General features: G+C 42.8%; 1 protein-coding gene across 6 annotated transcripts in view; it reads right to left on the bottom strand.

The window, feature by feature from the left end:
• The window catches only part of LOC124136464 (tumor protein D54-like), a 48,991-nt gene that overhangs the window by 23,809 nt on the left and 11,405 nt on the right, over positions 1–13,777 (bottom strand). For 5 of the 6 annotated variants that reach the window (XM_046502385.1, XM_046502382.2, XM_046502384.2 and 2 more), the window contains exons 3-4: positions 11,229–11,377; positions 2,592–2,651 (exon numbers count right to left, since the gene is read on the bottom strand). In XM_046502385.1, coding sequence (XP_046358341.1) covers positions 2,592–2,651; positions 11,229–11,377 — 209 coding nt within the window. The remainder of the gene's footprint in view (positions 1–2,591; positions 2,652–11,228; positions 11,378–13,777) is intronic. The other variant, XM_046502383.2, reaches the window with a different exon arrangement.

Here is a 13,777-nt window from a genome sequence, read left to right as displayed (position 1 = left end):
AAACAAAGGAATAAAGCCCCTACTCCCAACACGATACCAATCGGCCCCTTATTATCAATGCTCATTTCCTTGTGTACCGTGTTGCTTTTTAAACAACAGGAAGCAATCACAGTGGTCACCGTTTGTGACGTCACAGGAAACAGCTGATCACATGTTTTTGCAAATGGCGAACGGAATAACTCGACGATACAGTTGTTTATTTGCCTCTTTCAATAAAGGTAGACACTTGTTCACTATCAATTTATGAACTTTGCAAAATGTACGTAATAGCTATTGGCGATTTCATCTGGGGATTATATATTATAGCTGTGAATTACATATATTGTTACATGTAAAGATCGCGGAGTTTAGAAGAACGATAAACTTTGAACATTCAATTGAAAACTTATTATCGGAAGTAGTAACATGCATAACATTTTTTTAATAATGACAACATTGGTGTATAATAATAACTTTATTGATAATTTATAACAATAATGGCTCTAGTCATGGCAACTTCCAAACTTTCGGGAAGTTGTAATCTATCGGACCGTCATTCAGGCGATGTTTCTGACAGATCACGATCTGAAAAATACTATCATGAAAGCGTATCCCGTGGATAAGCCGACCCCTTTCTACAGAATCTTTTTTTCTGGTCCTCAAAATTCGGCTTATACGCGGTCATATACGGTAACTATATTGGGAGAGTGGGATGAGCGACGAGACACACGCTTGTCACCCACATGATTCTCTTTAGATGTCACAACGGACTGAATCACTTTCCCTTTTTTACAGGAAGCAGATGATGATTTTACTGATGCTCTAGTGTTCTTTATAGTCAGGATCGTTGAACCATGCCTTAGAAAGTTTTTCAAACTTCTTCTTGGACAAAGGGTCGCAATAACGGCACCTTGATTTTTGTGTGCAAGTGCTTTTCTTGCATGATAGGCACCTAGGATGAGGGTCACCAGTGATTTGATGCTGCCCACAACCTGAACAGTCTGTTTTGAGGACGAAGTCCTCATCCCACAACACATTCTCTTAAGTAAGTAAGTGTTGAAAATTTATTAAAAATTTGTAGTGTGGTTCTCAGCATAAACAGGAATTTATGGCTATGATGTAAAAGAGGTAGGGTATTCACAAGAATTATGTATATTCACCAGAAGAAGAAGTGTATCTAAATACTTGACATATAATGAACTAGAGGACACAAGTAAGTTTTAGATTTAATTTATCTTAGTAAGCACGCCAGTCAAAATGAATAAGCTTACTTATTGTTATGGAATGCATGACAAGGTATGTTACTCTAACCTAATGACCTACAGAAACATCAATCAATAGCTCAATGAAAGATGCTCATTGGCCAAGTTTAAAAAAACCATCTCAACAGTTAAATTTCAGACACAATACAACCACAATTTTGATGCACGTACTAGAAATACTATGCTTAGTTGCAAGATAAGATGCCAAACAATGTGTAATACACACTAATGCTAAAATAGTACAATTTCTACATGGATTAGCAGTAAAGTCAAAAATTGAGAACAGGGAACAATTATGATATTTAACTCAAAATATATCATCCTTACAGACCAACATGTCATCCTATCATTCCTGGCAATGCACATCTGAGCCAGCTGATGACTTGAGTGAGTGAGTTTGATTTTACTCCACTTTTAGCAATATTCCAGCAATATCACGGTGGGGGACAACAGAAATTATACACTCCATCATTCGTGTACCATTATACATTACATCATTCGCATACCATTATTTACCTCACTCATGTACAATTATATATTATGTCATTCACGTACCATTATACACTCCATCATTCACGTACCATTATACATTTATGTCATTCACGTACCATGATGGCAGGAAAGACGACAAATACACGAAACAGACAAGATACCAACTGATCAATATTATAAGACACTTGTGTCTGACTATTACATGGGTACAGAATATAACATTTCACATTTTCAAGAGGATATGAACCTGTAAAGTAAAATACCGTAGGTCCGAGAGTATTTTTAAAATTATGTTCACAAGTTTTAGTTCTCTTGTCAGAAAATCATCGAGCAAACTTTCATCCATAGATCTATTACTCATGAAGTCATTCAAAGTCTAGCTAACTTTGAAGATTATGAGAATTTAATTCCAAGATGACAGACACCCTGTGAGTTTCAGTCCTGTATTCCGGTTATCCTCCAAACATGAACCGAGAAGATAAAAGTCAATGGGAGGAAGGCCATCACCCATCACATTGTCCTGAATATACCCCTCACACTTTGTCGCAATTAAGGGATTGTATACTAGGTGAGGGTTGTTCTAATATTAAATCAAGAATATTTAATATTATTAAGAATATCAAATAAACCGCATTTGAGCAGCAACTAGTCCCTGGCTAAGAGCCGTATATAAATGTGAAATAAAAAGGTATGATGATTTCTGTTTCTCAACAGCTAATATAAAACAAATGTAATGTCAGCACTGCTTTTACTTGTGTGAACAGACAGCCCTTCACAGAATCCACAGCCCCACAAAGCAAATTGTAGAGATACAGGGAAGAAGAGAAAGCAGGAATAGTTTCAGCATTAGTTACTCACGCTGAAGACTGTACTATCTTGTCATTTATTTGATGAAGCTTTTCATTTGTTTTCTGATACCTGCAATAACAGTGACACACTTGATAAAGACAACTCATCATAGATTTGGAAAATGTCAGTCAAAAAGTCAGAATCAGAAATTTGTTTACAACACTGCCAGAAGTTGCTCTGTCATTGCAAAATTGTCTTCACCAAACAACAATGAGGAGGTTAAACAGAGACAATAAAATTAGGTATTTCACAGGAGCAGCAACTACAACATGCTGGAAACAGATCTTTGTTCATGTTCTGTTTGTGCCTGCCAAATGCAAATTATATCATAAGAATTGGTCGTAGTATCTACATGTGCACTGATCTCATTCAGATAAATGTCTAAGACAAAATCAAAACCTGCTGATTGTGGGTACACAAGAAGACTATGTATTTTCAGATGGTTGCAAGTACCATTTACAAACATTCAAGAAGCACAGAAAGCACAGAAAGCAGGAAACTTGAAAAGGTAGTCAAATAACTATTGCTAAGGAACAACTACAAAACATGTCCCCAGATAATCAATTTTGGTTCAATATGAGAATGCCAATTTGTAAACACACACCCCACCAATTTGACCAATCACTGTCGATGCTCCCGTGCTCACAATAGCGAAAACTTTGTGTTGAGATAAAATAGTCGAACTACAACAAATATGAATTTCAGCAAGTCAATGTATGGCATTTGTTTTATATATATCCATTCTCTTTCCATAAAGTTTGTTTCAAGGCGTCAACATTGGTAATATGACCTTGACTGCTGTAAACAGAAACAAGAGCTGTGAGAGGTCTTGCTGCAGAAGAAGTTATTCCAAGTGATTGTGTGGCTGATCCCATCACACAGCTCCCATGTGACCATGGGAGTGATGATGTCACGTATCATCACATTACTGCTACATCGTAACATCTGAAGACATTGTGGGGAGGCACTTCGGCAACGGACAGGCCACTATAGACAAAGTAATGTAGGATAAGTATACAAATATAAAAATTATCTAGATTTTACTAGATTTTTTAACTTATCCTGCATTACTCCTTGATGCATCGGATGGTACGGCGGAGGGCAGTCCACAATGACATAAACTCTCCAAAAGTTTGAGTCAATCGGTGAGCGCATCACTTACATCTGTTACTACCTCCACCAATCCTACGAGAATATGAGGACGTCCTGGTAAAAAGCAGCAATAGAAATTAGTGTGCACTAAAGTCTAGAAACTGATTTACCAAGCCAAACGAGCCGCAGGTAGTGCATTCTTCCAGTATGGTTGTAATAGAGCAATTACTGTGTAGAGCCATTGTAGAGGCAACCGCCCCAATCACATGAGGATTGTAAGCTTGTGTTGGGTCAAGCTTGGCAAACTCATAGGCCTGAAGGATGATGGCGCACAATCATAATGATACAGCGTTGCGGCTGACTTCAATCATGAAGGGAGACGGGAATAAACAGGTATGTCCCAGCACCATGCAGTGTCTTGGAGCCACGGATGTAAATCCTTGCCGCCTTACCCAGGTCAATAAGGTGATCGCCTTTTTGGTGAGGTTTTAAAATAATGTAGCATGAAGAGGCTTGAATGGGGTAGCACGCAAACATCATAGTAGACATTCAAATAGGCAAAACTTGTCCTTCTGATCTTCATGACACAATGAACGACGGTAGTTCCAGGATCTTGATGATTATTTTATCTTCCTGAACTGCCAACACCAATTGACGGCAGCCAAAATAGGTAGTAATGGTGCTGCTTTTCAGGTGCCGCTTGCAACGCAGATAAGGGAGATATTCAGCCAAGATTTGAGGAGACACAATAGAGGGGTCATGATCCTTTCCTTAACAAAAGGTTCTGTTGGATCGACACCTATCAATCATACAGGTCCTGAGTCGAAGGTCATTGTGCCATAGCAATGGTCTTAACTGCCTGTGCGAGGTAGTGGATGGTTTCCTGCAAGACTACTGAGGTCTATGAACCACCTTCTCACAAGTCACCAAGGTGCGATCACAATGAGAGCGAGGCTCTTGGTTACCCTGATCACCCTCGGAAGAAGTACTGGTGGCGGAATAGGGTAAGATCTTAGCCCTTGCTACGGGATGCTGAATGCATCCATCGCCAAAGCCTTCTGGTCTGGGATTGGAGAGACAAAGGTGTGGTCTGGTAGTTCTGGCAAGTGGCGACGAGGGTAATGTTGGGATGACCTAGGTGTTGACACACAAGATGAAAGCCTTCCATTCCGAGGGAGCTACCCCTTCTGGCCTGGATTGCTTCCAAAATGTCCCGACATCCAGGAATGTGCTGGACCAGAACACGTAGGCCAAGCCGATCTAAACAGGAACGTCTGTTGAAGGATAGAGTTAGTCGGCCCTGATGGCACAGGCACCATACCACCGTGAGGTCATTGGTGGTTGATGAGTTGTTGATGTGCAAAGTGTGCTTCAGCAAACCCATGGCAAATCTCATGTAGATGAAGGGAGGTGCCTCGTTACACCGCCTGTAGTCATTGGATGTCGACGGAACAGTCGTGAGAAGAATGATAAAATTGACGCTGTATCTAGTCGATAAGGCTAAATGCATATAACTCCTTGGTCTGACAGATCATAATGTACAAAGTAAGAGGATCGTTTTCATCCCCTGAGCGTTGTATAAGCGGTCCTGTTCCAAAAAGAGGTGCCAGTGAGGAGTGGTGCCTCTTTACTGGGCGTGTTGGCATCGGAAGTCTACTGAAGTTTGTGACTGTCACATTCATGTACAGTGACAGGCATCTGATTGAGTGGTTGCAGCTTAACGTACAAGTAAGCATGCAAATCAGTCCATACAAATACACTGGATGGCTCCCAGTAAGTCAGCTGACCTAATTCTGTTTGGAGATGTTTACAGTCAGAGAGTTCTTGACATGTGACGCAGTAATCTGGAATCCCGCATTTTGTCAGAGACAAGGTTCAAGCTACACACATGGACAATCCCTTGTGGTGTTTCTGAGTTTCTGTGTAGAATGTGTTACATGGCCGGTGTACGGTCAAGTTGATCACCATGATAAGTGTGACGTCTGGTCCTGTCTTGTGAACGATTGGTACCCGGTAGCATATGACGATTCAGTCAAATGTCGAATCGGCCATGAATCTTTTGGTGCAGATCAAGCCAACTAGATGCCACAGGAAAGAAATTCTTCCACCCTCTCTGTGGAATCGTTTAGCCAATGTTGAAAACATAGAGAAAATTGGCAGAAAGTTTCACAGAACCCTAACTATGAGGCCAGGCGCTGCCATGGACTTGAAGAAAACATTCGACCTCCAATATATGAAAGCCAATCGTGTGTCCCTGGTGAGGGTTGTTGGCCCTGGGGGGAGGGGATCCAATCCGGTGGTCTCATAGCGTTTGTAGAATGAGAGAACGTAATCACAAGGAGATCGTGTTACGGCTAACTTCTGACTGCAAGGTCAACCCAGGTGTGTGTTATGTCCACCGCCTGCAAAGCATGGATGGGGAAATCATCCTTCCTCAACCAAGGAACCTTGAAAGCTGATGATAGGGCGAATATCACAATTCTTCGTCCAAAGTTGTGACTAGATCCTTCAGCATCGGGTCCGGCGGAATGGGGGGTAGGCTTGGACCAATAGTGTCTTGTTTATATAGGCGGATATCCAGGCTGGCGTCCGCTGGAACATGGACTGCTTCATTCGCAACCAGAATAGACCCATATAAGGAGCCTGGATGAGCTTTTTAGGTGCCAACTGGAAGGGTGGGGTTCGAATCCGGCAGGCACCGGTCCTGGGGACAGTTGGTACTCTTGGGCGAAGGTCAGCACTAGGGTATTCATAGAATCCAGGAGGCGAAGTAGTGTAGTTTCTCAGGAGCAAGGGCCGAAAATCAGAGGCGCTGAGGACGGCGCCGCCGATGATGCCCATAGCAGCTCCTCAGTAGCATTGCAGACATCTTCCCAAGGCAAGAGAGTTAACTGACTATAAAAGTCCAGTTTCCACCCTTGCCAAACTAGGCTGGGATTTGGAGTTACATTTTGGCTGGACTAACGAGTCTATGCATAGTCCAATCAAAGTCGAGCACTGAAATCGAACTCCAGTTCGTAAACTGTCATGCAGAGTTTGGTCGATTGCAGGATTTGCAAAGCATGTGCATCGCCAACTCGTTGTCAACAGATAATTTCCAAATCTTTTCATGTTTTTAATCAAGGTGCTCATGTGATTTGATGTACTTCGCAAAATAAGAACCGTTTTATCACAAAATAGATCTTGATGGTCGATCAGATCGTCTTGACTGGGTGCCACCATTTTGTTTGAAGCAAATGCATGTGATATGAGAGGTGAAATCTGATTGGTCCATATTGGAGAGGCATAGAATGGACATAACTCGTAATAGCCACTGGTGGCGTTAGATCGAGCCCAGGAATTCCAGCCTAGTTCGGCAAGGGTGGAAACTTGACTTGTAAAGTCAGTTAACTCTCTTGCCTCGGGAAGATGCATTGCAGAGGGCATTGAAGGCATGTGGTACGTTTGCGGGAAGGTGTGGGACCAGTGCCAGGGCGGTCATAGACATGTAGTCATCAGTGTGGTCATTGGCATCTGGAGTATTGTCGTACAGGTGAGGTGTTTGCCCGTCAATGTAGATAGAAGAGACAGCGGGGAGGCCGATCTTAGAGGGTAAGACGTTGTAGCAGTCTCAGAGGAGTAAGACATCTTTTTAGCTTGTCTACAAGCTTGCTGCGAATGGAGCTTCTGAGAGACCCTCAGGTTCTTGGAAAAGGCTGTGGGAGAGAGGGATATGCAAAAGCTACATTTGTAGCTGTCGAACATATATCTGTCTGTCTGTCAGGACACAAAGGGTGGGGGTTCCAGTTAGGCTTGTTACTAACAATAAATAATTAAAGATATCTTAAATTCATTTCTGATATCCATAATACAATTACTGATTTCTTAAAATGTTACGGTGAAATAAATTCAAGATATTTTAAATTCAATTCAAGATATCTTGAAAAAAGTTATACATCCACAAATGCATTACAGATATCATTTATTCATTTCAGATATCCTTAATTCAATTAGAGATATCTTTACTTCAATTCAAGATATTAATTCTGATTGTTACTGATATAAAAAATCCAATTAAAGATATTAATAATTTTGAAGATATCTTTATACCAATTATTGATATCTGTTATCTAATTTAAGTACCATGAAGGAATTACACAAATTATTCCAGTCCCCAAAATGGCGGGAAATGATTTACAGATATCTTCAAATACTTCCTGTCCGGCTACATATCCCACATTACTTAACAGACAGACGTATTTGATGATATCTGTAAATAAGCGGAAGTCTTTAATAATGTCAACAATTTAGTTTCAAGATATCAGGAATTGAATTGCCGATATCATAACAAAACGTGACATTTTGATATCTGCTCTGCTCCGGAAACAAGCATTACCGAAATTTTCAGTCTAAGTCAAAGTCGTTGCCAGGGAAACTCGAAAATCTTTTTTTTTTAAATCCCAAAGTTTCCAAAGGCACCAGTTTTTCACTAGACCTATATCTGTGCCAAGTTTGGTGAAGAAATATTGTACGTTTTTTAAGATCTGCTCCGGAAATGAGCACTACCACCATTTTCAGTCTAAGTCAAAGTCGTTGCCTGGGAAACTCAAAACATATTTTTTTCAAAAATCCCAAACTATCAAAAGGCACCAGTTTACCACTAGACCTATATATGTGCCAAGTTTGGTGAAGAAATATTGTACGGTTTTCAAGATCTGCTCCAGAAACAAGGGCTACCGCCATTTTCAGTCTAAGTCAAAGCCGTTGCCATGGAAACTCGAATTTTTTTTTTTTAAACATCCCCAACTATCAAAAGGCACCACTTCACCACTAGACCTACCTATGTGCCAAGTTTGGTTAAGATATCTCTCATGGTTTTTGTATTCTGCTCCAGAAACGAAACGTGATGGACGGACGGACGGACGGCACCCATTCCTATATCCCCCTTCCACTTCGTGGCAGGGGATAATAAAACACTTTAAAAATCATAGGGAAGGATAGGTACAACAATGTACAAGAAGTACCAAGCAACACAAAGAATACAAAATGCATGACACGAAAAAACTTGAACACAAATTTAATTCAAAATGGCTAATTGTAACAACAATACACCTGATACTTACCGTGACAAAAAGTCACCCTCAAGCATTAAATATTAATGCTACGGTAAAGATCATATGTAATATATGAAGACACAAACAAATAGGGAAGATACAATTCACGTAAAACAATAGTTTTATAATAACACGCAAAGGATTGTAATGGATAAAGCTGAGAGTACAAAACTCTCTGAGTGACAGCAGTTGTGTGATGATACGCGACTTCATCACTTCTGTGGTCACATGGGAGCTATAGTCTGGAAGGTAATTTAATATAAGGTACCAACTTTTACTACAATATCTGAAAAACTATCGGACCTACTCCAGTCAAAGTTGGTATGAGCCCAACGCTAACACCGTATTCGTGCGTGCGAGATTCCCGTGCACCCTTTCAAGTTGAGTTGATTGGTTCAACTGTGTCATATGGCCCTGTGACGCAGGGGTAGCATTATGCAGATGGCTGTTTCAATGAATGCTCGTTCCATCCATGACGAACAGGTCTGGCTGTTGATGAAATATAGTGATAGCTAAATAGACAGATTTTTTATTCATGCACCGATTGTCTTTAAATGTAATATCCAGTTATGTATGAGTGTTTAATAATCTCATACCAACTTTGACTGGAGTGGGTCCGATAGTTTTTCAGATATTGTAGTAAACGTCGGTACCTTAAATTACCTTCCAGACTATATGTGATGGGATCAGCCACACAACCAGTTGGAACAACTTCTTCAACAAAACCTCACACAGCTCTTTCTCTGTCAAGAACAAGCAGTATATGCATTAAAGAGTCATGCAGGATAAACAAGAGTTTGCCACAAACCCTAACCTTTTTTAACCGAGGTTGAACTTGTCATGGAAATTGTAAAAAAAAGATGAGTTTGGAACCTCAGTCCATCTTGTTGCCATGGAAACGTAAAAAAAAAAATTCTAAAATTTCTTAATAGCAAAAGGCACCAGTTCAGCATGTACCTGACAGACCTGCAAAGTTTGATGAAAATATATTGAACGGTTTCTGTGTTATGCTCCGAAACGAACCCTACCCTCACAGAACCTAAAGCCATCTTGTTGCCATGGAAACGTAAAAAATAAAAAATTCTAAAATTTCTAAATAGCAAAAGGCACCAGTTCAGCATGTACCTGACAGACCTGCAAAGTTTGATGAAAAAATATTGAACGGTTTATGAGTTATGCTCCGGTAACGAAACGTGACAGACGTACTTACGGACGGACGGAGCCCGTTTCTATACGGGCGGGGGATAATTAAAAAATTAATGATTTGAACAACATATGACATCACCATAAGGACAAATATGCCAAAGTAAAGCATAAAGGTTTTTCAATATGATTGCCATGGCAGCCATATTGAAAATTGGATTTGAAGCTCTTGGAACAGATTCAGGTGTCATCATTGGTGCAAAGAAGCATGTGAAGTTACAGCTTCAATTGGACAGTGGTTTCTAGGGAGATGGTGTAAATAATGTAAGGAAATGTATTTTGAGACAATTTAGGAGCATGGTCACAATGTGAAGGTCAAATCAATGTAAAACAGACTATACTTGTTGAGCCCCACTACAAACTAATCAAGTACCAAATTTCATTACATTTTGAACAGAAATGGCTGAGTAATTACAAACCTCTCATGGTCATTACTCCACCATTGAGTTGAAAATGTAATGAAATCTGGTACTTTTGTAGTTTGTAGTGGGGCTCAACATGCAAAGGTCAAATTAATGTCAAAATTCTAAATATATCAACAAATGGAACATATATTTGAGATTTGACTTGTTATGTGTCATCTACAACGTGATGCTATAAGCATGCTTCAAACTGGTAGAACAATGTGTTTCAGTCTGTGATTTGCTGACTTTGGAACAGGTTTCTGCTGTATCTTTCTGTTTATGATCAGCCCCTCACAGGGCTACCTTCGTCACCAACACAAGTTCAGGATCAATTAATCACAAACCAAGCTTCAAGAATTTGAGCACAAACAGCCAATCAAATTGCTGTTTACTTGTGCCCCAGGAGTTCAATTTAATGACCAGGGCCCCGTTGCACAGAGCGATCTTAGCGCTAAGACTATCGTAAGCCTATGTTAAAGTATGGGTGTTACGATCATCTTAGCGCTAAGATCGCTTTGTGCAAGTGGGCCCAGATGATTAGGAAATGCAATAAGACATGATTCTACAGTACTCATCATTGCTCATTTCTACCTATGAATACTATTTATATGTCAATAACATGTATCTTGTGATATTTCCCCAATTCTCGGAAGGTGGTCCTGAAGTTTGACATGCGGGTCTGCCATATATAATGGTCTTTTAATGTGTTAAGTGTAAAGTATCCCAACATTGTGACATAGACTTCTTTCACATTAACCTTAACTGTGAACTGCTACCAAGATGGCAGCCACACAGGTCAGGCAACTGATCAGATCAATGTGAAGCCAACTGTCAACCACATGACAACTACTTACGAATCTGAAGATCTTATCTGCTGAATGCCAGAGCTCACATCTGTCTTGAATTCCTGGAAAGGTGTGATGCCCATCTTCCTCTTCAGTTCTGAGGCATGACGGACCTTGGTTCCTAGCACCTGCTTCAGTGTGGCGATCTCACCCTCAACCTGACACAGAGTGTTACATACTCAAAATATATTTTTCAAATCTAACCATGCTAGCCTTCCTTCATAATTCATAATAGAAATCCTTGTTTTCAGTACATCCTAAGTTTTTTGGTTTTGGTTTGTTGTTTTACGCCGCACTCAGCAATATCCTAACTATATGACGGCGGTCTGTAAATAATCGAGTCTGGACCAGACAATCCAGTGATTTACATCATGAACATCGATCCACGCAATTGGAATCGATGACATGCATCAACCAAGTCAGCGAGGCTGACCACCCGATCCCGTTAGTCGCCTTTTACGACATCCTAAGTACACACAATAACATGCACATGATCCTATACAGAAAGATTACACGTGAAACTATCTGTACTTTTTGGAATGAGCAAGGCAGGAAACTTCCAAGAGACTCTCCAACCATCCAATGCCAACTGAGCTCAACATCTCAGCCAAGTTTACCCAACCTACCACCCCACACCTCACCCAACATCTCACCCAGGTGTCCCCCACCCACACCAACACCTCACCCCACCTAACACCCCATACCGAGCTCAACACCTCACCCACGTGTCCCCCACCCACCCACCACCCCACACCTCACCAAAGTGTCCCACACCAGCACCTCACTCAACATCTCACCCACCTACCACCCCACACCGAGCTCAACACCTCACCCAAGTGTCCCGCACCGAGCTCAACACCTCACCCAAGTGTCCCCATCTACCACCCCATACCGAGCTCAACACCTCACCCAAGTGTTCCCCACCCACAATCCCATACCAAGCTCAACACCTCACCCAAGTGTCCCCACCTACCACCCCATACCTAGCTCAACACCTCACACAAGTGTTCCCCACCTACCACCCCACACCTCACCCAAGTGTCCCCCACCCACACTTCACCCAAGTGTCCCCCACCAAGCTCAACACCTCACCCAAGTGTCCCCACCTACCACCCCATACCTAGCTCAACACCTCACACAAGTGTTCCCCACCTACCACCCCACACCTCACCCAACATCTCAACCAAGTGTCCCCCACCCACACTTCACCCAAGTGTCCCATACAGAGCTCAACACCTCACCCAAGTGTCCCCCACCTACCACCCCACCCCCAGCTCAACACCTCACCCAAGTGTTCCCCACCCACCATCCCACCCCCAGCTCAACCCCTCACCCAAGTGTTCCCCATCCACCATCCCACCCCCAGCTCAACACCTCACCCAAGTGTTCCCCATCCACCATCCCACACCAAGCTCGACACCTCACCTAAGTTTTCCCCACCCACTATCCCACACCGAGCTCAACACCTCACCCAAGTTTTCCCCACCCACTGCACCATACCGAGCTCAACACCTCACCCAAGTGTCCCCCACCTACCACCCAACACCGAGCTCAACACCTCACACAAGTGTTCCCCACCAACAATCCAATACTGAGCTCAACACCTCACCCTAGTGTCCCCCACCTACCACCCAACACCGAGCTCAACACCTCACCCAAGTGTTCCCCACCCACAATCCCATACCAAGCTCAACACCTCACCCAAGTGTCCCCACCTACCACCCCATACTGAGCTCAACACCTCACACAAGTGTTCCCCACCTACCACCCCACACCTCACCCAACTGTCCCTCAACCACATCTCACCCAAATGTCCCCCACCGAGCTCAACAGCTCACCCAAGTGTCCCCACCTACTTCCCCATACTGAGCTCAACACCTCACCCAAGTTTTCCCCACCTATCACCCCATACCTAGCTCAACACCTCACACAAGTGTCCCCCGCCTACCATCCCATACCTAGCTCAACACCTCACACAAGTGTTCCCCACCCATCATCCCACCCCCAGCTCAACACCTCACCCAAGTGTTCCCACCTACCACCCAACACCGAGCTCAACACCTCACACAAGTGTCCCCACCTACTTCCCCATACTGAGCTCAACACCTTAACCGTGTCCCAACTTACCACCCCACACCGAGCTCAACACCTCACACAAGTGTTTCCAACATACCACCCAACACTGAGCTCAACACCTCACACAAGTGTCCCCACCTACCACCCCACACCTCACCCAACATCTCACCCAAGTGTCCCCCACCGAGCTAAACACCTCAGACAAGTGTCCCCACCTACCACCCCATACCGAGCTCAACACCTCACCCAAGTGTATCCCAAACCAAGCTCAAATCTCATCCAAGTGTTGCCCACCCACTATCCCACACCGAGCTCAACACCTCACCCAAGTGTTCCCCACCCACTATCCCACACCGAGCTCAACACCTCACTTAAGTTTTCCCCACCCACTGCACCATACCGAGCTCAACACCTCACCCAAGTGTTCCCCACCCACTATCCCACACCGAGCTCAACACCTCACACAAGTGTTCCCCACCCAC

This window comes from Haliotis rufescens, unplaced genomic scaffold (assembly GCF_023055435.1).
Source record: "Haliotis rufescens isolate VD_foot unplaced genomic scaffold, xgHalRufe1.0.p SCAF_1, whole genome shotgun sequence".
Lineage (NCBI taxonomy): Eukaryota > Metazoa > Mollusca > Gastropoda > Lepetellida > Haliotidae > Haliotis > Haliotis rufescens.
This window is presented reverse-complemented; position numbering and strand designations above follow the sequence as displayed.